This window comes from Camellia sinensis, chromosome 5, assembly GCF_055761805.1.
Source record: "Camellia sinensis isolate YWXY chromosome 5, ASM5576180v1, whole genome shotgun sequence".
Taxonomy (NCBI): Eukaryota; Viridiplantae; Streptophyta; class Magnoliopsida; order Ericales; family Theaceae; genus Camellia; species Camellia sinensis.
In genome coordinates, this window is record NC_138965.1 from 136,079,083 (window position 1) to 136,104,760 (window position 25,678).

The window sequence follows — 25,678 nt, forward strand, 5'->3', positions numbered from 1 at the left end:
TACCTTAGGCAACACTGTCAGTCTTGACTTTGTGATGATTCGCTACAGAGCTACCTTCAGCTCGGTCCTCCACTGATACCCCGGTCCACTATAGGGTTTAGCTTGGGATAGCCAGGTCAGGCCCCTAGCAGCCCATCCCAGATCGACCTGACGCCTAGATGATCCAGGACTACCTCTACCAAACATTTATCTCGGCCCGTAGTTTGGCCCAACATCTAAAATAAATGGACACAGCACGGCCCGTAGTTCGACCCAACGTCCAAGATAAACGAACATAGCTCGGCCCAAACTACACATAAATTACGCTCTCAATACATACTCCAAACATAGAATTTCCATATATATATATATAATAGGTTAGGTTTATCACATGTCAACATGAGAGAACTTGAGAGACCCGTGGAGCCCACCATAAGTCATGTTCTGATAATCTGAACCATTCACTTTTTATGAATCGATGAGTAAAATATTCATGCAAAAAAGCAAATGACCGAATATCGATAATTCTATGTTTTAATTAAATTTGTATTACAAAAAATGGATAATTATTCTTAAAATTATATTTGTCGTTCATTTTTTAAAAATTAATATGATTTAGACATATAGCTTATTTTTTGCTTGAATATTCTACTCAACGAGTGCAAAAAAGTGAACAATTCGAATCACTAAAATTAAAAACTGAAAAAAAAAATTAAAAAATTATAAACCAAACAAAAAATACATTCTAATAATTTTTTCTTAAAATTTTGAGTTTATAAAATGAAAAACTACACGTTATGTAATTGTTGATTATTCCACATCAAATGTAGTTATTGATTATTTGATTAATATGGTAATATTAATATATTTTAAATCACTTGTGATCTACATGAGTATACTGGTGATACTATGGTGGCATCACTTAGCAATGTGAGTTCTTTTAGAATAATACTACATGTATCAATTAAGATGTTAATTAGTGTATTAATTGATGATATGATATAATTTAAAAGGTCTTTGGTATTTGTAATTTGTATAATCAGTAGGATCAATAATAATGTCATAACTAGTATTAGTACACTAGTTAGTACACTGATTAGTACATATGGCACCACTCATTCTTTTACATTGTAATCAGTGTTGGTTTTGATTTTTTTGGACCCAAAATAAGCTTTTAACATTGGTCTTCTATACATATAAAAATAAATAAAAAATGATTTCAAAACAAACTTCTAATATTAATAGATTTTGAAATTTTTTTGACAAAATTAAATTAGTTAGTAATTTAAATTTTATTTAAAAATTTTAAACTTTCATATGGATGAGTAACTCAAATTATTAACCACATGGTTAGGCCAATTGTTATGAATAAGTATATGATTGACATGAGATACGTTTACAAGAAGTGTGCCTCCTCAAATATTGAAATCATAGAGATTCGAAATCACATTTCAATTCCCATTCCCCATCAAGATTACTATCATTCAAATATATACTATAAGATTAATGATCAAATAATCCAAGCTAGAGTACTATAAAAAATGAATAAACTATAACAATGTATTACTTAAATATGACAATTTTCACATTAGTTGCAAAATTACTAATTAAGCTTGTTTTATCCAACTTGTCAATCAAATCCATTTAATTTTTCTCGTTGCATAGTTGACTTAATATAAGATTTACCAATTTTCAATATAAGATTTAATTAATTTTAATTTTGAAAAGTTTTTTCGCAAAAGCAATTTTAAAAACTATAGTCAATAGTATTCTATATATAGTTCATACATTTGAAAAACAATTATCCATTAGTTTCAAATAGTTCACTACATCAATTAGCTTTTTCATTTATTTTTAGGAGTCCTTTTTTCTTTTATGAACAAGTATAATGGCAAATATTTTTGGGATCTTTTGGTTTTTAACCAATTTTTAGGGGCCCAAAGCGACCTCTTGCTCGGCTTGTCCCTCAAGCCAACCCTGATTGTAATAGTAGAACATGTTTGGGAAGTGATTAATTTAGCTAAAAGTTGACTTAAAAAAAGTCATAAACTTAAAAAGTTTTCAACTCACACATAAAAAAGAGAAATTACAAACAAAACCACAGAGTTTGACCATTGTAATAAAAAAAAAATCTAATTTTTTAATTTTATTAATTTAAATCTTAAAGTTTTGATTTGTTTTCAATCTAAACCATTAGTCATTAAACTCAATAAAAAAATATATGTTTTAGACATTTTATGTATACCTATATTGAGTTTAATGACTAAAATCTTCTTTTTTTCTCATCGATTTTGCTTTAAAAAATAGGTGAATGGTTCACAATGAAAACAAATCAAAATATTATTATTTAAATTGGCAAAATTAAAAATGCAAAGTTTCTTTTATTCGGCACACGGACCCCATATTATACAAATTTAATCTCAACCACACAAACAACTTTCTAGGTAATTTCGAGAACCATAAATATGGGTCCCCAGACTTATTCTTATTTTATTACAATAGTCAAATCCTAGATTTTTATTTTTTTTTTGTAATTGTCCCAAAAAAGTTAAAGAATTGTTCCATTTACTATATTTTTGAAAGTTTTTTTTTAATTTTATTTTAAAAAGTCAATAAATCTTTCACAAATATATTGATTTTTTTCCTTTCATTTTTTAATCAAAAAAATTACAAAAATAATAAAAAATAACTTTCCAAACAGGCTGTGCATGATTTCAAAAGTGAGAGCCAATAGTTATCCACCTATTCTCATTTACAAGATTTTATTGATAGGCGACACCATAATAAATAATGGGCTGGACTTCTCTTCAATTTGTGATCGGATTAGAGAGTATTTACGGGCACACTATAGGTCTTGTTTCGATAATTCGAACCATTCAATATGTAGAACTCATTAATTACTATATACTTGTAAAACATTACGTTGAGCGGATATTGATGGCTATCTCATCGAATTAGATTTCTGTCAACTACTTATTTTTTCACTGTCCATTTGCTCTTATACAAAATTGATTTGATCACGTAACTATCGATATCCGATCCACATGATTTTTTTATAATCATATAGTACTCGATGAGTTCCACACATTGACGGTTCAAATAATCAAAATGGAACCTGTGATGGGTCCCCACGAGCCCAATAATACCCTCCAATCTGATCACGTGATCGGACTGCAGGGAAGCCAGCCCCATAAATAATTTGTAAAATACATTTAAAATGATGTATCAATGACAAATTTTTTAACAATGGGAGTAATGATAAGTTTTAATTGACGAGATGCATTAAATCATGAGAAATTTAGATAAAACTCTTCCATTGAACCTTTGTTTGGTAAAAAAGACAACCCATTTTTTTTTTTTTTTCATAAACCCTTGAGGAGAAAATACATAATTGAGTAAGAACAAAATAAAATGTTTTGCCAGAATAATATGTTACTATGAGACAGAGTAAGATATTATTGTGAGACAGAGTAACATGTTCCTGTCAAATAGAGTAATTATCAAACATAGTAACATGTTACTGTTACTGTTACTGTTTACATCAATTTCAGCGGTAATAATTTTTTATTTATTTAAGAATTTCATAGTCAACATCGATCTTATTTGATAGATCTTGATGAGAGAATTCTAAAAATATTAATTTTACTAAAAACCGACATCTACATCAAAAGTTATATCATTTTAAAATTTAATATTTTGATAATAGTGCTATTTGTTGGACTTTTCAAGAAATTTTTTTTGTGCTTGTCCTTAATGCATTAAAATTTTATTATGGGGGGGTTTTGATCAAATCTCCCATAAATCATCTTAACCACCTCCATTATCATAGAAAATAGGAAAAATTATATATATATATATATATATATATATATATATATATATATATATATCTTGCTAAAGACTAAAATATCATTTTCTCCAATTCTCTCTATTTCAACATTATATATTTTTGGCTTTTGTCAAGTTGTCATCTCAATTTGAGAGAGTGTCTGGGCTTGATAGACTCATTTTAGAATAGATTCTGATGATCAGAACTGTTCATTTTTTTTTTTTGGATTCGTTTAGTAGAATATTCATACAAAAAATCAAAATAATTGGATATCGGTAGCTATATATTTGAATCATACTTATTTTTTAAAAAGAAATGGACGACAAATATAATTTTAAGAATAACCATCCATTTTTTGTAATATAAATTTCATTCAAACATATAGGTACATATATCTGATCATCTTGATTTTTTGCATGAATATACTACTCAATGAGTCCTAAAAAGTAAACGGTTCGAATCATCAAAACGAAACCTATGGAGTTTGTTTTTATTTTAATATTTTCTTAATCGGTTTGGATTTTCTCAAGTTGTCATCTCAATTGAGAGAGCGTTTGGCTTGGTAGGCCCATTTAGGGACCAATTTTAATAATCCGAACTGTTCATCTCTTAGGATTCGTTGAGTAAGATATTCATGCAAAAAATTAATATGATTAGACATCGGTAGTTATGTGTTTTAATCATATTTATTTTTTAAAAAATATACGACAAATATAATTTAAGAATAGTCATCTATTTTTGTAATACAATTTTGATTCAAATATATAACTACCGATATTCAATCTTCTTAATTTTTTGAATGAATATTCTACTCAATGAGCCCAAAAAAATAAACGGTTTGGATGACCAAAATCGATTCCAAAATAAGCCTACCAAAGCCAAACACTTTCTCAAGTTGAGATGGCCAACTTGAGAGAAGCCAAACCTTTTTTGTTTTTTTAAATCACAAAATTAAATGAATTTTTTCTTTTCTTTTTTTCTTCTAAATTTTAAATGCTCTTTATTTTTATAACAAATATAAAAAAAATTTATACGCCCTTTATTTTATTTTTTTAGATTCATTTTCTTTTATCAATTAAAATTTTAAATTCATTTTCCTTTTTTTGAAAAAAAAAAATAGATTCATTTCCTTACACTATATAATTTAATTATGATTGAAAATAGAGGGCATTTAAAAATTAAAAGGAAAAAACAAAACCCATCAAAATTTCATTTAAAAAAAAAATTATCAATAAATCCCATATGAGGAAAAGTTGATAATTTTAGTCCTACGAGTTTTCTTATGAATCAAATAGTCCTTTTTGTTTTGAAAAATTATATTTAATTGATTTGGTACTATTTAAGTTGACGTTAATATCCTCTTGTGATTTATTTTTGTCTAATGTTCACTACAAGAATTTACACAATTGCCGACCACTTTTGCCGACCAAAAAAATTTTGGTCGCAAAAAAATGACATTTGGCGACTAAATATTAATTAGTCGCGAATGATTATTATTTTTGGCGACCAAATATTATTGGTCGCAAAAGGTTATATTTTGGCGACCAAAAAATGAGTTGGTCGCAGAAAGTGGTACGCTTTTGCCGACCAACTATAAATTTGGTCGCGGAAGGTCACATATTTTTGGGCGACCAAAAATTTGGTCGCCAAAAACTTATTTTCAACAACCAAAAAAAATTGGTCGCCAAATTAGTACATTTAGCGACTAATATTTTAGCCGCCATTGATTGAGATTTGGCGACTAAAAAAATTTGTCTGCGAAGGTACCTTTTTTGCGACTAATATGATATTTGGTCGCCAAAAGTTTGGGAAGGAAATTTGAAACGTAGAGGTGGGAATTAGGGCTGGGCATAGGGTCATTCGACCCGCACAACCCGCCCGGCCCGGCCCGACCCGACCCGTACGCGTATGGGCGGTTTTGTAAATATAATAGGGTTGGGTGCGGTTTGAGATATTTCTAATTTTCGGATTGCGGGCGGGTTGCGGGTTTGAACGGCACCCGACCAACCCGCCCGCATAACTTTTTTTTTTTTTTTCCTTTTTTTTTTTTTAGAAGATCTGGACCGTTCACTTCACTTCATCTATACCCAAACAAAACAAAGAAATGAAAAAAACCCTAAACTCAAAAACACATTACGCAGCTCTCATCTCACACTCTCTCTCGTTTTTCAGTCTCTCACTCTCATCTCACTCTCATCTGATCAGTCTCTCATACTCACTCTCTCACTCTCATCTCATCACTCATCTCGACCGATCAACCTCGCAAGAGATCGACTCTCACTCATCGCAAGATTGACCGATCGACCTCATACTCTCATCGCACCGATCGACCTCCCAGGTACGGATCTCTATGTCGTTGTCTCTGTCTCTCTTTCCTCTCCGATCTCTGATTTTTTTGTGTTATTCAGATCTGTGTCACTCTGTGTGACTAAGATTGTTTGTCAATGGTGATTTTTTGTTCATTTCTGTGTCAATGGTGATTTTTTTTTTTTAGATCTGTGACTCTTAGTTTATTTGTTCATTTCTGATTTTCTGTTATGTGTCAATGGTGAGGACTTTGATAGTGGAGTCGATGATATTCATACTCCAAGATAGTGTATAGTATGGAATATGAATAAGAATACTCATATTTACCCAGAATATGTTGTTAGCTTCAAGGTCTCTTCTGATCTGAATCTGTTAGTGATTTTGGAATCTGAATCTGTATAAATTAAATCTAAATCTGTAATTTTGTTTGATCTGAATCTGTTAGTAATTAAATCTGAATCTGTTGGAATTATTTTTTGATTTAATTTGATTCAATTTGTTAACTTTTGATTGCAGTGTTGTAAGATATATACGATTCTATTCAATTTCTTATATAGTCATGTGAGCACATAAAGGTGAAAGATGTAGGTATAGATATAGATATAACTGGTTTCATTTGACTTTGAAGATGATTCATGCATTTACTAGTTTTTATTTTTTTATTTTTTATTTTATTTTAATTCTGATTTCCAAATTCCAAGTTGGGAAATTGTGATGGCAGGTTTTGATGGTTAGACAAGACCTGAAGATGGGAGTATGAAAGATTGCGTCCCAATGTGCTCGTAAGATATATTTCACTCTTAACAATGTTTAAGGTTTTGCCCTTGATTTCACTTTGTATCACTCTACGATCTCTGTGCATTGTTCGTTTCACATTTATTTGACTAATTATTTATTTTTAAACCTGCAGATGCTGCTACTGGGATGTATTCAGAACTGATGCAAAGTTATGACAATGCTAAACACAGGATTACTTCATTTATTCAAGCCCTGAAATTTACTTTGATTCTAATAGTTTCTTTCCCCTCTCATTCTCTTTAATAATTAACATCCTTAATGGCAAAAACAATCTTTTGAGGAGGAACCAAACTTTGTTGCTTGCTGTAGTTGTTCAAAATAAAGATTGACAAAATGGGAAAGAAAAAAAAAAGGTTTAAAAATCTAAGTGGCATAATGAAATGGCATAATGAAATAATCTAAGTATGATCTACCGTTGTTGATTGTGTTATCCTTTGCATTAGATGTTTACTCCAACAGTCGGATCCGCTGTTGAGTGTGGTTCAGTTCTTATTCCAATCTCTTCTAGTAAAGTGATGTTGACTGTTATTTTTGCATATTGCAGTCTGTCCCTCCTAAATGCTAGAGTTTTAATTTGGTTGCTTACCTTTTTAATCCTTTGTTGGCATCCTTGGATTACATTCACAGATTTTCTTTTCTTTCTTTGATAAACTAGATTAGAATCTTGGTTGTAATTCAAGTTACAAATTCCTTAATAGAATCCTCTTGTTCTGTGCCTGTTGGTGCAAGTAATGCAAGTAATATGATACTGTGATGTCCTGTGGTGCCCCATAGTATTACTAATGTTATGCATTTTGTAGTTACGGATAATATGTATGAGACCATGTTAGCTTTAAATGTTTTTGAAATGTCTTTTTTAGGCTCCATATTGCCTCATACACTATATTAACCATTTCCCCCTTTAATTCCTTAGATAAATTCTTTCTTGACGATTGCTAAGAGTGTTTTTTTTATTAATTGAGGTTGGTCTTTGAGCAGCATGAACTGACCTATCTCATCCATCTAAAAGAAATGAAAATGAAAAAACGTAGAAAATGCTATTGCTCTATTCTCTCTCATACAAAGTTTTAAAACGCATTATCGAGGCTTGCCTTGAGGCTTTATTTTTAAGCGACACTCCTCAAAGGCTTGTGCATATGGAGATCTTGATCTTGGATTGTTGTTAAACTTAGTCTAATACATTATTTAAACAATAAAAGAACTCCTTTTGTAACTATATTCATGAGAAAAATCAAGTAAATTATTGACCAAGAAAAAACACAAAGCTAAGGCTTGAAAACTGAAGCTAAGAATGTTGATTTCACGTATAAAGAGTGCAAGCTTCCTTCTCTGGAGTGAAATGTTTGATGCTTTGAGAGAAAATGTATTTGCACTTTTATATTTAATTTACAATATTTTAACATATTTTAGTTGTTTACTAAATATAAAAATTCAAAATGTTTACGCCTTGAGGCTTATACCTTGCGTCACAAGGGGTAAAGTGCCTAGCATAATGCATTCACCGTTAAAAACTTTATGTGAATATCATCAAATTGTATTATCTATTTGTCTATCCTTTAAGTAAATTTATTGGTTTTGTGACTACTGTCTCCTCAGGTACTTGGCTGATGAAATTGCTATCTTACTGCTTTACTCATTAGTGCATGGGAACTCAAATTTTCTGGAGTACGTCTTGGTGCGAACAGATTTGGATACACTGGTATGGAGTGGCAGCTATCATTTCCATCTTATTTGTATTTAGTTAGCCCACCTATTGTTGTGTGGTAACCTTGGCAAGAGATAAAACAAAATTTTTAGAAAAAAAAGAAAAAAAAAAAAAAAAGAACAATGGTTATTACTTGTCAGATAAGTGATGTTATGGACACAATTTAAAAATTTTTGTGTACAATGGTAACTAAAAAATCTTATGAGCAGTCATCATTTTTAGTAGTTTACGTAACATAAATGCCACATATCCTAATTTGATTTGCATTATGCAATGAAATCAACAGTTGATGCCCATGCTGGAAACATTGTATAATGCTTCAAAAGGGACATCCAATCAAATCTACATGGTGCTAATTATTCTGCTAGTACTTAGTCAAGATTCTTCTTTCAATGCCAGTATTCACAAGCTGGTGAGTACTGTCTCTGTAGGCTATCATTTAACTAGATTATATAAAGATCATATTAACATCTTATTTATTTGAACAGATGCTGCCAAGTGTTCCATGGTACCAAGAACGCCTGCTCCATCAAACTTCTCTTGGTTCCTTGATGATCATAATTCTGATAAGGACTGTGAATTACAACCTATCTAAGCTACGGGTATGGCTTGGTGCCCATGTCTGCTGATTATTTATATTTAAATACTTTGTTATGTGTTCTCTTGGTATTGCTGTGATAGATTCCTTGTTTCAGTTCAGAAATTGAGATCGATTTGTATGACCCATGAAAAGAAGATTGTCTCATACGTGCTTGTTGTCAAAATTTGTCAATGCTTACAGTATGAATTTTTGGAGATTTGTTGAGATCTTAAAATTCAGATATATCAATTTCAATGTTGATGCTAAGTAAAGATATATATATATATATATATTTTTTAATTTCTTAAATATATATTTTTTTTTTTGTGTGTGTGGAAAATTTGTGAGTTCAGGCAATTTCCCTTTTAAGACTTACATGAACACACATTAATAGAGGAACAAAATTATGTGGTATACTGATAGAGAATTTATTAGTTATGTCATGGGAAAATAATCAGTCCACACGTAAAACATTCTGATATATTAACAATTCTAAAATACAAGAATTACCTCTGATGGAAATGTAGTATCTTTTCACCATGGGCAGAATTTCTTTTCACCATTTGGTCCTAGTTAAGAGTATAGTTTGTCTATGGGATTATGAAATCTCACTTACCTCTTGGAGTTGCTGTTATCTGCATCATTTAAATTATTCTGTTGAAACTGGTGTATGGGTTTGAAAATTCCATTTGGTCCTAGTTAAGAGTATAGTTTATCATTCTTTCACTTTCTTAAAATAGGAGAAGAAAACTATTGCATGGAATAAGCAATGCTCACCCGAGCCTCAGGGGAGGTTGATATTTTCAAGTATTTCTGTGGGTTATTTCTGATTTCCATGCTACAATTATGACTGAAAATCAACAACCCCCATAAGATTTGTCATAGAAAGCTTTCTTTGAAAGGTAAACTTTAGTTATCTGAACTGTTGTTATATTGGTGTGGTGAAAAAATCACTATGACAATTATGACTATTCATTTCATTGCAGGGACACATATAATCTGTGGTTTATTTGTTCAATTATACTGATTTTAGTTTCTCACTGTTTTTTCTTAGACACATCTGATGGAACTCATTGAGCAAATAGTTCCTGTCTCTATTCTATTTTATTTTCTTGACTTTTAGACAATAAGTGCTAGCCATGGATGAAACATCTAGTTGGTCGTATATAAAACGTTTTTTTTTTTTTGGTCGTATCCTTGTTGTGTCCGTTCATTTTACCCCTTATGGTATGGCCTGGAAAAAATCATTTTACCCCTTATGGTATGGCCTGGAGCACTTCATTTTACCCCTTATGGTTGTATCCTTGAGCAGATTAGTTCATTTATTTTATTTTTGGAAAAAATCATTTTACCCCTTATGGTATGGCCTGGAGCACTTCACCCTCTCACGTTTAAAAATATCCAATGACCTCTCATGTGGTTTGATCATTTTGTCCTATCTACGGCTACTAATGATTTACCTATGGCCAATTAGTCAAGTCATTGCTCCAAGACATAACATAACCAATGCTAATTGCAGCAATGAACAAGGCGTAACATAACCCATCCCTAGAGATGCACTAGCCTAGGTGCTAAATGGCTTAATATTAAAAATACTAAAATAGCCGAACACTAAAATTAATTACACTTGTTATTGCCATATTATTTTTTTCTAGATAAGCCTTGAAAGATTTGGCCTTGTGAAGACTCTAATTGAGCACAAATTTGTCTTGCATCAGAGGGTTTACTTTGTGTTTGATAGACCATGGTCTTGTTGGGTATACAAAACTTGTGCACAGAAGCTGTTTGAGGATTTGTCAAAGAGACATGTAAACTCATACTCTGCTGTGAAGATGATGTGGACATTCTTGAACAAGTTAAAAATTGCTGCAAAGTTATTGAGGTTGATGCTCCTGTGACTCATGAAGTAAGTATGCTCAAAGATATGATGAATATGTCCAGTAAAGCAAAGTTATTGCTGAACCCGGTCCGGCCCAAAGAGAATCACAACCCTTCTTTTTCCAAGATTGGGCTAGGGTTTTAGTTCAGCCAGGATATATATAGTCCATGTATCAAAATCTGAAACCCTAATGTCATAGTCCCTTTCTGGTTCCTCCGATACGTGACCTAGCAGATCAGAGAACAGAGCACGGAGGCGCAGGAAAGAGAGAAACCTCACCGGAGTAACTCTCTCTCTCTCTCTCTCTCTCTCTCTCTCTCTCTATAAGCATATCTATATATAGACAAATGTGTGTGTGCACTTTCTAGGGTTTAATGGGAAGCTTGTTTGTAGGATAATGGCGGACAGTAAGGCGGTGACCATACAAACGAGGAAGTTCATGACTAATCTGCTTCTCTCGAGGAAGCAATTTGTCAGTTCTAATTTCTTACACTTTTCATGTATTGATGATTATTGTTTGCTGTTAATGTAACGCCCTCAAAATAACAACAATAAACCCATCAAATAAGACATACATTTACATATAAACTAACCACATTCTTTCATTCATTAGAATTTCATTACATAAGTATTACATGTCAACATCATAACAAAATGCCCTACGGGCTTACAGCTTTCCAAGTTAACACTTGGTTACAACAAAAGAGTACTAACTCGTTTACACAATAAGCCCTAGGCTTGAAGTTACATGTAATACATCAAAAGTTAAGCGACAAAAGTATGTCCGCCACTAGCCTCCAGCTATGTCCTTGGAGGCGGCATGCTTCCTGCACCTGAAAATGATATTCCCATATAGGGTGAGCCACAGCCCAGTAGAAATACACTAAACCAACCATGGACAATGACTAAAATATTAGCAATTGATAGATGGTCAACACTGATACAATCACATAAATCACATATTTATGTCTTACAACTTATGAGTCTAAGTTACCTTTCATTTTCCCTTTTTTCAACAGATAAGCATGCTAGCTCTATCAACATTTCCACAGATATGTATAAAAACTATATCTCACATTCAGATAAGCATACAAGCTATATCCACATTCCCAACAGATATGTATAACAACAATATCCCACATTCACAGATAAGCATATAAGCTGTATCCACACATCACAACAGATATGTATAACAACAATATCCCACATTCACAGATAAGCATATAAGCTGTATCCACACTTCACAAAGATAAGCATATGAGCTCTATCTTCACTTCTCTAGACAAGCATATGAGCTGTGTCTACGGAGTTCATCCCCTATCTCCTCCCAATACCTATCCGGTTTAGAGGTACATCCCCTATCTTCCCCTAAACCGCGGAGTACATCCCCTATCTCCTCCTCTACACATAACGTATACAAACACAATGGTTCTATATACAATCACCCAATACATACAAATAATGTATTCTATCAACCGTCAAGTTCCATGACACATTTCATTGATTAGTTTCAGTTTACCTAATCATCATGCATTGTCTACAACAATCACGACTATCCTCCACCGATAGCCCAAAGCAGTTATTTCTAAACAGAAAATAAATGCACAAATGGATATTCAATCAACATTTCATTCCTCATTTCTCACAATTAATTATCTCAATTAATTAAACAATGTAATTAGGCCATTTTCCATAATTACCATTTCAACCCTTAGGTCCCATTTTCATCAATGATTCAACATCAATTCCATTTCTCCATGCCAAACATGCATCTAGGTTTATTATGAATAAAACCCCAACTTTTGTAAAATTACACAAAAGCCCTAAACTTTCACAAAATTACCAAACCAAGCCCAACATCTCAAAATACCAAAATTTAAAGACAAAACCCATAGAGAGGAGTAGGATTTCCCTACCTCAAATTCGAAGTCCCAAAGGAGAAGACGACAAAACCCAACGTGCTCCAAAACCCGAGATTTTCAGATTAAAATGAAGCCCTCGACGATCAACAACTTTTTTTGTAAAGGCCAAAGGTGAGTAAATCACTCCTACTAGATCAAAACCTAGAGAGAAGGTAGAGTCTAGAGTGAGAGGCTCAACAATGGTGATTTTGGAAAAGTAAGAGAGAGAAGAGAAAGTGAAAAAGTGATTTGAAGAGTCACAAATTCGGGACTTTAACCCAGGTCTCCGCTCGAGCGTAAAACACCCCGCTCGAGCGGCCACTCACAGACTTCCGCTCGAGCGGCCAACCGCCCGCTCGAGCGCAAAATGCACTCGCCCAGCAGTTTTGCAGAACCAGGCCTCCGCTCGAGCTCCCAACCCTACGCTCGAGCGGCACTCAGACAACCCCGCTCGAGCGGCCAATACCACGCTCGAGCGTACAACGCTGCACAGGAAAATACTGAATGGGTGTAATCTCCGCTCGAGCGCCAACACCTCCGCTCGAGCGTACAGGCCAAAAATCTGGGCAACTAGTTTTGGTTTCTAAACTCAACCAACCTGAAACAAATCCGCCCAACACATCCTATAACTCAAATACGAAGTAAAAGGATGTAAACAAAATAATAAACAACTACCAACATCCACGGACACATGTCCGGATCACGGTATAACAAGGGTAAACCCGGGATCGCTATAACCTCCCCCCCTTAAAGAATTTCACCCCCGAAATTAAGCACAAGTTTTCAAAACAAGTTTTCCTTCATTTTAGACAATGTTACAATTTAACATTCAACAATTCGACCCATTACCGGTCATCCCATCCCTTTAACAAGAGACATATCACAATATGTAAACAACATATGTATTTTCAACATGCATCAACATTATGCACTATCTTTCCAATTTCAACAATATATTCAACATATATAGTGTTACATTCAACTTCCATATGAGGCAAGTTCTTAAAATATAGTTCCAATAATCAAAACATTTTCAATGTTTCACAACTTAAGACATATATAAAAGCTCTTAAGTTCAACAAAATGTAAAATTTAAATACAAGATCACACATCAACAAACAAGTCCGGATATTTCTCACGGACTCCCAACTCACGTTCCCAAGTGGCTTCCTCCACTCCGTGATGTTTCCACAAGACTTTCACCAAAGGAATGGTCTTGCCACGCAGGACCTGATCCCGCCTATCCAAGACCCGAACCGATCTCTCCTCATACGAGGCATCCTCATCTACCTCTAAATCAGTCCAATCCAACACATGTGAGGGATCTGGCTCATACTTCCGAAGCATACTCACATGAAACACGTCATGCACTCCGGACAACTGCGGTGGTAAGGCTAACCGATAAGCAACCTCACCAATCCTCTCAAGGATCTCAAAAGGACCAATAAACCGAGGGGATAACTTCCCACTCTTCCCAAATCTCATCAAGCCCCGTGTAGGTGATATCTTCAGAAAGACATAATCACCTACCTCAAACGCCAAAGGCCTCCTCCTACGGTCGGCATAACTCTTTTGTCGACTCTGGGCTGTAACAAGCCTCCTACGGATAAGCTCAACTTTCTTCGTTGTCTCCCTAACCAACTCTGGACCCAACAAAGGTGCATCACCCACCTCGGCCCAACACACTGGAGACCTACACGGTCGGCCATACAAAGCCTCAAACGGTGCCATACCGATGCTAGACTGAAAACTGTTGTTGTAGGCAAACTCTACTAAGGGCAAGTGCCTCTCCCACGTCCCACTGAAGTCCAGGACACAACCCCGAAGCATATCCTCAAGGATCTGAATAGTACGCTCGGGCTGCCCGTCAGTCTGAGGATGATAAGCCGTACTAAAGGTCAACTTAGTGCCCAAGGCACTCTGCAAACTCTGCCACAACCTAGCAGTAAAACGAGGATCTCTATCTGAGATGATCGTCACTGGGACCCCGTGCAATCTCACTACGTCCCGAATATACAAGTCGGCAAGATGATCTACCGAATCTCTCACGCGCATAGGAATAAAGTGCGCCGACTTAGTCAACCGGTCTACAACCACCCAAATAGCATCACTACCCCGTTGAGTCTTCGGAAGACCTACAACGAAGTCCATAGTGACATGCTCCCATTCCACTCGGCCATAGGCAAGGGTTGCAACAAACCCGCTGGCCTCTGATGCTCGGCCTTCACTTGCTGGCAAGGAAGGCACTTCGATACGAAAACAGCCACATCTCTCTTCATACCCCGCCACCAAAACTGGCGACCCAAATCCTGATACATCTTAGTACCTCCCGGATGCACCGCAAGGCGCGAATGATGAAACTCTCGGTGTACTTCCTCTCGGCAAGACTCCGGTACAAACAAACGATCTCGGTATCTCACACTCAGGTCGGGATACACCGTCAAACCCTTCTCAACTTTCCCACTGGAGATCTTCTCTCGGAGGGATTCTACCTCAAGGTTACCTCTCTGTGCCTCTAGCACTCTAATCACAAGTGTAGGCTGCGCAACAACAGAAAACAAGGCCGCAGCCTCAACAGATTCGCCCAGAAGCAAATCAAACTCGCCAAGTGCTCCCAACATCTCCCATTCCCGGATGGCTATACTAGCAACATCACTAATGGTCTTCCTACTGAGGGCATCGGCCACAACATTGGCCTTTCCCGGATGATAATGCAACTCAAAATCATAATCCTCGATGAACTCCATCCACCTCCTCTGCCTCAAATTCAAGTCTCTCTGTGTAAACAGATACTTCAAACTCTTATGATCCGAGAATACCTCGAACCTCTCACCATAAAGGTAGTGCCTCCAGATTTTCAAGGCAAAAATCACTGCTGCTAACTCTAGGTCGTGTGTGGGGTAATTCTTCTCGTGTATTTTCAACAGACGTGAGCCATAAGCTACCACTTTTCCCTCTTGCATCAACACACAACCCAAACCCTCTCGTGAGGCATCACAATAAACCGCATAACCCAACCCTCTCTCCGGAATAATCAACACCGGAGCGGTGGTCAATCTAACTTTCAACTCCTGAAATGACTTTTCACAAGTCTCACTCCATACAAACTTGACTCCCTTCCGAGTCAGTCTAGTCAACGGTGACGCTAACCTGGAGAAATCTTTCACAAACCGACGGTAATACCCAGCTAATCCCAGAAAACTGCGGATCTCAAACACACTCTTAGGCTGTGCCCAATCCTGCACTGCCTCAACCTTGGATGTATCAACAGACACCCCTTCCCCGGATACCACGTGGCCTAAGAATTTGACTTCCCTCAGCCAGAACTCACACTTCCCAAACTTGGCATACAGCCTATGGGCTCTAAGTAACTCAAGCACCACTCTCAAGTGTTCCTCGTGCTCCTCCTCAGAAGACGAATAGATAAGAATGTCGTCCACGAAGACGACCACAAATCGGTCTAAGAACTCCCGGAAAACCCGGTTCATCAAGTCCATAAAGACTGCCGGTGCATTGGTAAGCCCAAATGGCATCACCAGAAACTCATAATGGCCATACCGCGTTCGGAATGCCGTTTTCGGAATATCCTCTTCCCTGACCCTCAACTGGTGGTAACCCGATTTCAAGTCTATCTTAGAGAAACAACGGGAACCCTTCAATTGGTCAAACAAATCATCTATACGGGGCATAGGATACTTATTCTTAACCGTAGCCCGATTCAACTTCCGGTAGTCAATACACAATCTCAAGGCACCATCTTTCTTTTTAATAAAGAGTGCCGGTGCTCCCCACGGTGAAACACTAGGGCGAACAAAGCCCTTATCTAGCAATTCCTGGAGCTGAACTTTCAACTCAACCAACTCTGCTGGAGCAAAACGGTAAGGTGCCATAGAAATCGGCGCCGTGCCGGGCACTAAATCAATAGAGAACTCTATCTCTCGGTGAGGTGGCAAACTAACAAGATCTTCGGGAAAAACATCCAAATACTCACAGACCACCCTCGGCAATACAACCTGGGTCTCACCACTCTCACCACTCTCAAAGCTAGCAAGTAGACTACTAAGCTCACTTCGCCCTCGCGAATCATACCCCGGTGGCAAAACACTACCAACCCGGTCTCCCAAGAAATGGAACCACTCCCCGCTCAAGGTACATAACGTGACCCTCTGGCGGTAGCAATCAATAACAGCCCGGTATGACGATAGCCAGTCCATACCCAAAATAACATCAAAACCCTTCATGGGCATGACAACAAACGGAAAAGGAAGCCTATAGTCGGCGACCTCTATATCACATCCTCTAACACCCTGTTTCAGGATCAACTCACCACCCAAAGGCGATACTACACAAATAGGAGATGCTAACTGTGCTAACTCCAATTCCAAAACCGATGCAAATGCAGCAGATACAAAAGAATGAGATGCACCCGTGTCTATCAACACACTAGCAACTGAGTTGCAAAACAGAAAAGTACCTCTCACTACTGATGGAGCCGGTACTAAATCCTGTGCGGTAACAGCATACACGCGCCCCGTAGGCCCCTGGTCTACCTGCTCACCTCTCGGAGCAAAAGACTGCTGCACAGACTGGGATGACGAAGCTCCCGGATTGGCCCTCGAGGCCTGCACAGACTGAGCTGGCTGAAAACCCTGCGTCTGCCTAGAACCAGACGCTCCCGAAGTGGCACTCAACTGTGGGCAAAACCTCTTCATGTGCCCAGGTTGTCCACACTGATAACCAGTCAAGAGCTGCCCCCTGCCCAAACTCTGACTCTGCGGTCTAGCTGAAGAAGATGCAGCTTTCTGACCTCCACCCTTCTGCGGGCAAACTGAAACCTTGTGACCCAGCTGGCCACACTTATAACAAGTGAATTCCCCCTGACTGCCTCTCCCCGAGCCTACACTCGGCACTGGAAAGGTCGATCTAGAGACTGCACCCTGAGACTGCTGAGGGTTATAACCCTTCTGTCTCCTGCCATCACTCTGACTATCCTGGCTCCTCTTGGAGCCCCTCTGTTCTTCCTCCTCCTCCTGCATCATAATCTCCATATGAGCAGCAGCATCAACTAGGTGTCTATACTCTCGAATGTAAGACCCACCAACTCTCAACTTGAGGCCCCGCCTCAACTTCCGCTCAAACTCATAGCAACGGCGTTCCTCAGACGCCACCAGCTCCGGTGCAAACCTGGACAGACTGGTAAAAGTAGCCTCAAACTCGGCCACTGACAAGCCCTGCTGTTTAAGCCGGCTAAACTGATCCCTCAGCTTCTCCCTAGCTGCTGCAGACAAAAACCTCTCCTGAAAAGCATTTATAAACGTCTCCCAAGTACTGCCCACACGAGCCTTGTCGTACTTCCACCATTGACCCGCATCTCCCTTCAGCTGGAAGGATGCCAAGGTCACTTTCAGTGCTCCGTCCTCAATGCCAAGCATCTCGAACGTCTTACTCATCTATTCTAACCACTCATCAGCCTTCAGTGGCTCCTTCGGATCCCCGATAAACTCATCCGGATTAGACCGGAAGAACTCCCTCTTCAAGAAAGAAGGCCCTGTCTCAGCTGCCTGATTCCCAGCTCTAAGAATACCCAAAGCTCCTGCTATCTCTCTGGCCAAGGCACCTATAGCCTGCTGACCTACTGGCTCGACCACGTTGGCCTGACCAACTCCCTCCTGTACTGCCGAAATCTCACCAGGTAACGGTACTTCCTGCCTCGCAGGTCTACCACGCCTAGCACCTCTTCCTCGTCCTGACATCCTAATAAAGGCAACACAGAACGTTAGCACATTCATAAATGTGCCGAAACTAAACACTCACGTCCTAATACATGGACAACTGTAATTCACTCCACATAAGCACATAAACACATAAGCACTTACGAATTTCATTTCCGGATAATGATAGTCCCGAGACGTTACTAGAGTTCCGGTTAGAAACAGCATTGATCAAGTGCTTTTCCAACAAGACTCCCAGAAACTCAAGGATCCAATCAACATCCCAGAAATTAAATCCCATACCCACATAATCACATAAGCATGTTATCAATTAAGCACATAGCATATGATACTACATCTAAGTCTCTACCAAGCGAGACAAACCCATTGTGATACTAATCACTTCCCACGTACCCAAAGTATTCGAACCCGGTACGCTCTGATACCAAGTTGTAACGCCCTCAAAATAACAACAATAAACCCATCAAATAAGAAATACATTTACATATAAACTAACCACATTCTTTCATTCATTAGAATTTCATTACATAAGTATTACATGTCAACATCGTAACAAAATGCCCTACGGGCTTACAGCTTTCCAAGTTAACACTTGGTTACAACAAAAGAGTACTAACTCGTTTACACAATAAGCCCTAGGCTTGAAGTTACATGTAATACATCAAAAGTTAAGCGACAAAAGTATGTCCGCCACTAGCCTCCAGCTATGTCCTTGGAGGTGGCATGCTTCCTGCACCTGAAAATGATATTCCCATATAGGGTGAGCCACAGCCCAGTAGAAATACACTAAACCAACCATGGACAATGACTAAAATATTAGCAATTGATAGATGGTCAACACTGATACAATCACATAAATCACATATTTATGTCTTATAACTTATGAGTCTAAGTTACCTTTCATTTTCCCTTTTTTCAACAGATAAGCATGCTAGCTCTATCAACATTTCCACAGATATGTATAAAAACTATATCTCACATTCAGATAAGCATACAAGCTATATCCACATTCTCAACAGATATGTATAACAACAATATCCCACATTCACAGATAAGCATATAAGCTGTATCCACACATCACAACAGATATGTATAACAACAATATCCCACATTCACAGATAAGCATATAAGCTGTATCCACACTTCACAAAGATAAGCATATGAGCTCTATTTTCACTTCTCTAGACAAGCATATGAGCTGTGTCTACGGAGTTCATCCCCTATCTCCTCCCAATACCTATCCGGTTTAGAGGTACATCCCCTATCTTCCCCTAAACCGCGGAGTACATCCCCTATCTCCTCCTCTACACATAACGTATACAAACACAATGGTTCTATATACAATCACCCAATACATACAAATAATGTATTCTATCAACTGTCAAGTTCCATGACACATTTCATTGATTAGTTTCAGTTTACCTAATCATCATGCATTGTCTACAACAATCACGACTATCCTCCACCGATAGCCCAAAGCAGTTATTTCTAAACAGAAAATAAATGCACAAATGGATATTCAATCAACATTTCATTCCTCATTTCTCACAATTAATTATCTCAATTAATTAAACAATGTAATTAGGCCATTTTCCATAATTACCATTTCAACCCTTAGGTCCCATTTTCATCAATGATTCAACATCAATTCCATTTCTCCATGCCAAACATGCATCTAGGTTTATTATGAATAAAACCCCAACTTTTGTAAAATTACACAAAAGCCCTAAACTTTCACAAAATTACCAAACCAAGCCCAACATCTCAAAATACCAAAATTTAAAGACAAAACCCATAGAGAGGAGTAGGATATCCCTACCTCAAATTCGAAGTCCCAAAGGAGAAGACCACAAAACCCAACGTGCTCCAAAACCCGAGATTTTCAGATTAAAATGAAGCCCTCGACGATCAACAACTTTTTTTGTAAAGGCCAAAGGTGAGTAAATCACTCCTACTAAATCAAAACCTAGAGAGAAGGTAGAGTCTAGAGTGAGAGGCTCAACAATGGTGATTTTGGAAAAGTAAGAGAGAGAAGAGAAAATGAAAAAGTGATTTGAAGAGTCACAAATTCGGGACTTTAACCCAGGTCTCCGCTCGAGCGTAAAACACCCCGCTCGAGCGGCCACTCACAGACTTCCGCTCGAGCGGCCAACCGCCCGCTCGAGCGCAAAATGCACTCGCCCAGCAGTTTTGCAGAACCAGGCCTCCGCTCGAGCTCCCAACCCTACGCTCGAGCGGCACTCAGACAACCCCGCTCGAGCGGCCAATACCACGCTCGAGCGTACAACGCTGCACAGGAAAATACTGAATGGGTGTAATCTCCGCTCGAGCGCCAACACCTCCGCTCGAGCGTACAGGCCAAAAATCTGGGCAACTAGTTTTGGTTTCTAAACTCAACCAACCTGAAACAAATCCGCCCAACACATCCTATAACTCAAATACGAAGTAAAAGGATGTAAACAAAATAATAAACAACTACCAACATCCACGGACACATGTCCGGATCACGGTATAACAAGGGTAAACCCGGGATCGCTATAGTTAATTTACTTGTCACATTTTTTTGTTTTGTTTTAATTGACTGGATTCAGATCATTGACGTTCTACATCCAGGAAGACCAAATGTTTCCAAGGTTTGTTCTTTCTCCTTTTTTGATTTCTCTCCAACATCTCATGGTTTGTACAACATGTTTTTCTATTTATTTTGTTTGCTATAATGTTGTTATTGCAATATATGTGTAGTTTATTCACAAATTAGTGATCTAGTTTAACCTTTTATATTGTTGATCAATTATTCTTGAAAAACGAAATCATGGGTTTGTTTTACTGGGAGGTCATTTGTTTACTTAAGTTATTAAAGTGTAATGTGTTAATCAACTATTGTTATTCTAGTGTTGTTTATTTATTTAATTTAATGTGTTCTTGTATAGCCATTACCTATTAATGCACATTTTCAGGTTGTATTCAATTTCTGGTAGATTTACTTTGTTTGGTTCTACATATTATTTTTTGATTGGTTGTTCTACATTTTTTCCTTGTGGGTTTTCTTTTTTTAATTGAAGGCGGAGCTGAAGGAAAAATTGTCTAGGATGTATGAGGTGAAAGACCCAAATGCCATCTTTGTTTTTAAGTTTCGTACCCATTTTGGAGGAGGCAAATCTACTGGTTTTGGTTTGATTTATGATTCCGTTGAGAATGCAAAGAAATACGAGCCAAAATACAGGCTCATCAGGTTAATTTCTCATCTTTTCTTATTTTTGTATTATTTTTGTTTTCACCTGTGTACTACCAATTGCTATCTATTTAAATGGGCGTCTGCATCACCTAAGTTGCACTGAAATGAACATTCTCTCTGCTTTTGTTTGCAATTTCTGTTGCTTCGGTATGTATGGGTTTTGTTTTAGATTCATTTATGCAGTATCTCTTTTAGTATCAATCATGCTGTTGAATTTTTTTCTACTCCTCTTATTTGACCCAGTGCAGTGCAGTGCAGTACAGTAATTCTTATTAAAACGTTGATTATGTTTGAATTCAGTGAAGAATTCAATCACAACAGGAGAATAAGATGATAAGCTTTATTTGCATAGAGGATTAATGATGGCACATTTTTTATCCACCTGAATTCTAAAATGTTTAAATGTATCTTGAGTTCAAAATTGTGATGTTTGGAAGCAAACTTCAATTGTTCTGTGTACTATTTGATCCACCTGCAATGCTAAAATGGGTCAAATAGCCATATTCATCTCTAATGGCTTTATAAACTTTTTTAAGAGAACTCAATACATTATGTCCATTGTTTTCTAAATTATTTCTGAAGATATTGAGATCTTCACTACTTGTGCTTGGGAATTCCGGTATATTGGTTAGATGATTTTTATTGGTCTGGAAATTCAACCTTGATGTTTGAGTGTTCAAATGGTCCTGATCAGTTTGGTACACATTTGCATTTAAGGAATAATTGGGATCTAGAAAGTATTTATGCAAAATACTCAATCCTGTATGCATGCTTGTGTTAAGCTCTGAGTATGAACTATAAAGAATGGATTTTATGTAAATCACTCAAGTGAATATGTTTGTTTTTGTGAGTACATGGCAGTATCAAGTCATATTGAGGTTTCCTATGTATTCTTTTGTTATCATGATATGAGTAAGAAAGTGAGCATATGGAATTTATCTCTAGAAGTTTTTCATTTTCTTTATAGTGTATTTATTTCTTGTCTATTTCTCCTTCGCAGAACGGCCTGGACACAAAGGTGGAGAAGTCAAGGAAGCAATTGAAGGAAAGGAAGAACAGGACCAAGAAGATCCGTGGTGTAAAGAAGGTAAGGAAATTGCTTATCTTGGCCTTGGGGTACACGTACACTGGTCAATCTCTCTCTCTCTCTCTCTCTCTCTCTCTCTCTCTCTCTCATTGTTACACAATGTGTAGACCAAGGCTGGAGATGCTGCAAAGGCTGGCAAGAAGAAATGAGATGTTGTGGATTTTGTGGTTATTGCATGCCGGAAGCAAAAGCGAAGAATGGTCTTACGCAGCAGCTTTCTTCATATAGTTATTCTGTTATTTTTGGATTTTGGTTCAGTTTTCTTGCTGCTTATTTAAAACTTTGGAATGTATGAATCTCTCTTTCAATCAATTTTACTACTAAGAAATTTTGTTCCTACCAGAATTCAGTCTAATTCTATGTATTACAATGACGAGTCATTCATGTTGTTGATCTTTTGAGGTCTGAAGTTACTTCAATGAGCATACTTAGCTTTACTGGACATCTTGTTTGTATTTCGTAGTTTTTTTTAAAAAAAAATGTTATTGTTCCGTAATTGTGGTTGGGTTGATTGAATTTTGTTCGATATTGGATTGACTGGTTATAAACAAAAAAGGATTGTGACAAAAAAAAAAAAAAAGAGATTTGACGACTAAAAAATTGGTCGGCAAATTCTATACTTTTGCGACTAAAATCATTGGTCGGCAATTTCTTATCTTTTGGCGACTAAATTGGTAGTCGGCGATTTCTCGACTTTTGGCGACTAATCTATTTGGTCGCGGAATGTGACAATTGGCGACCAAAATTTTTGGTCGCGGAATGTCACGATTGGTGACCAAACTTTTTTGTCGCGGAATGTCACGATTAGCGACCAAAATTTTTTTGGTCGCGGAATGTCACAATTGGCGACCAAATTTTTTGGTCGGGAAACTATCACTTTTCGCGACCAAAGTGTTTCAGCGACTAAATGAATTAGTCGCGGTAATGATATATTTCGCGACCAAAAATTTAGTCGGCAAATTTGACTTTTCCCGACCAACCAAAATTTTGGTCGCGAATTACTTTTGCCGACCCTCAATTGGCGACCAAAGTAGCGACCAAAAAAATTGGTCGCGGATAATTTTTGCCGACCAAAAATGGGCTTTTAGTGACCAATTTTTTGGTCGGCAAAAGTGTTAATTCTTGTAGTGGTTTGATTTGGTTTTTGTGATGGGAATGTAATGTTGACTTGTGCAAAATATTTGTTTGATAATGTTTGCTGGATGTGAACATCAGCAACCCACTATTCAACAAATTGAACCCCAAAACAAGGCATCCAAATGTAAAAATGTGAAAATGTTATGCGTTATTTTAACACTAGAGCTGACCTAAATTCAAACTAACATTCAATTACGATATTATCACATTACAGCAACCACACCACATCATCGACATCAAACACACCTCATGGACAAATGAACACTACAAACATTCAACTAACATAAATTAAGAGTATACATCCTTTTAACCAGAAAATGAACCGTAACATGATATTCCACACTACGATCATCTAGAAATCAAACATTACATACCTTCTTGAATAATTGTCATTAACCGTCAACACCGAGTCCGATGGTCAATTCTCCAATTCTACATTTGTCGAATTCCACGCTTCGCCAATGTAGGGTTTGTATCCCCAAATTTGCTCTATGCAATGTACAAATGGGACTGCGAACTGCAGGGTTTCAACAATGTAGGGTTTTTGCACCACAAATTCGATGCGAAATTGGCAATTAGAAGCTGAAATCCATCATTCTCATTTGTGAATGCAATGTTTCCAATAGTGAATTGAACAATGTGACAGTGAATTAAGGAATCTTCCCATGTTTCTGTTTTCAAATTTCAGGACAAATTTGCTTTAGTACAACTTTTATATACTTATAAAGGGAATTGAGGTACAATAACATTGGCAAAAAAAAAATTAAAAAGGAAAAGGGAAAAGATGTACCCAAGCGATCTTTGGCAGATTAAAAAAAAAACCTATATGAGGGTGTACTGAAGATAGTTTGGTGTAATTCTTATAAAGGATTATGCACAATACCACTAAATTGTCGAAACCGCTCTGAATTGGGCCGAATAGCTTTTTTTTTCATTTCTGACGAGTAGGTTGGGCGGGTTGATGCTCCAGCAGTGACAGATTGGCACGGGTGGCAATTTGAAAATGCCAATCCGCCTAATAAGGTGACCCGACCCGCAAGGTTACATGCACTCACACCAAGTAGGGGTGGGCAACGGTTTATCCGAACCGCTCAAACCGCCCAATCCGCCCAACCCGCATATAAATGGGCGGTTTCGCAAACATAATGCGGGCGGATGCGGTTTGAAATATGACAAATTTGCAGGTTGCGGGCAGGTCGCGGGTTAAACCGCAACCCGCAAAAACCGCCCGCACTTTAATTATTATTATTAATTTTTTTTTATATACTAACTTTGTAACTTTAACAGGAGCACCATTATGTTATCTATGACACTAGAATCCTTATTTTTAAATATTTCTCAACTTTCGCCATTATCAAGTCCTAAACTTGGTTTCTTATATGATTTTTATTGGTGACTCATCCACTTTTTCCTAATAAAATTTTCCTTCTGGTGGTCGATAGAACTTCTAGTTTGATTATTGATTACTGAACTGACAATTTTAATTGAGTTCAACCTTAATGCATTGAT

General features: G+C 37.0%; 1 protein-coding gene and 1 long non-coding RNA gene across 3 annotated transcripts; both read left to right on the forward strand.

Moving 5' to 3' along the window:
* The first annotated feature begins 8,919 nt into the window (after positions 1 to 8,919).
* LOC145790219 (uncharacterized) lies at positions 8,920 to 11,464 on the forward strand. 2 transcript variants are annotated; one of them, XM_082868021.1, is made up of 4 exons: positions 8,920 to 9,030; positions 9,107 to 9,220; positions 10,917 to 11,104; positions 11,312 to 11,464. In XM_082868021.1, exons 1-3 carry the CDS (start codon positions 8,965 to 8,967, stop codon positions 11,094 to 11,096), a joined length of 360 nt encoding a protein of 119 aa, XP_082724147.1. In that variant the 5' UTR covers positions 8,920 to 8,964; the 3' UTR covers positions 11,097 to 11,104; positions 11,312 to 11,464. The 2 variants fall into 2 exon arrangements, with proteins under 2 accessions (XP_082724147.1, XP_082724146.1); XM_082868020.1 differs by having other exon boundaries at positions 10,917 to 11,464.
* An 11,086-nt stretch (positions 11,465 to 22,550) lies between these two features.
* LOC145790220 (uncharacterized) lies at positions 22,551 to 23,374 on the forward strand. The gene is made up of 2 exons (XR_014328888.1): positions 22,551 to 23,032; positions 23,140 to 23,374. It is a non-coding gene; the product is annotated as an uncharacterized LOC145790220 (long non-coding RNA).
* The last annotated feature ends 2,304 nt before the right edge of the window (positions 23,375 to 25,678 follow it).

What these genes read in the sequence shown, in the direction of transcription:
- LOC145790219 (XM_082868020.1), top strand. Translation starts at nt 8,965, where the DNA reads ATGGTGCTAATTATTCTGCTAGTACTTAGTCAAGATTCTTCTTTCAAT. An exon ending in ATGCCAGTATTCACAAGCTG is followed by an intron (nt 9,031 to 9,106) that starts GTGAGTACTGTC and finishes TTATTTGAACAG; the next exon opens with ATGCTGCCAAGTGTTCCATG. An exon ending in ACAACCTATCTAAGCTACGG is followed by an intron (nt 9,221 to 10,916) that starts GTATGGCTTGGT and finishes GTCTTGCATCAG; the next exon opens with AGGGTTTACTTTGTGTTTGA.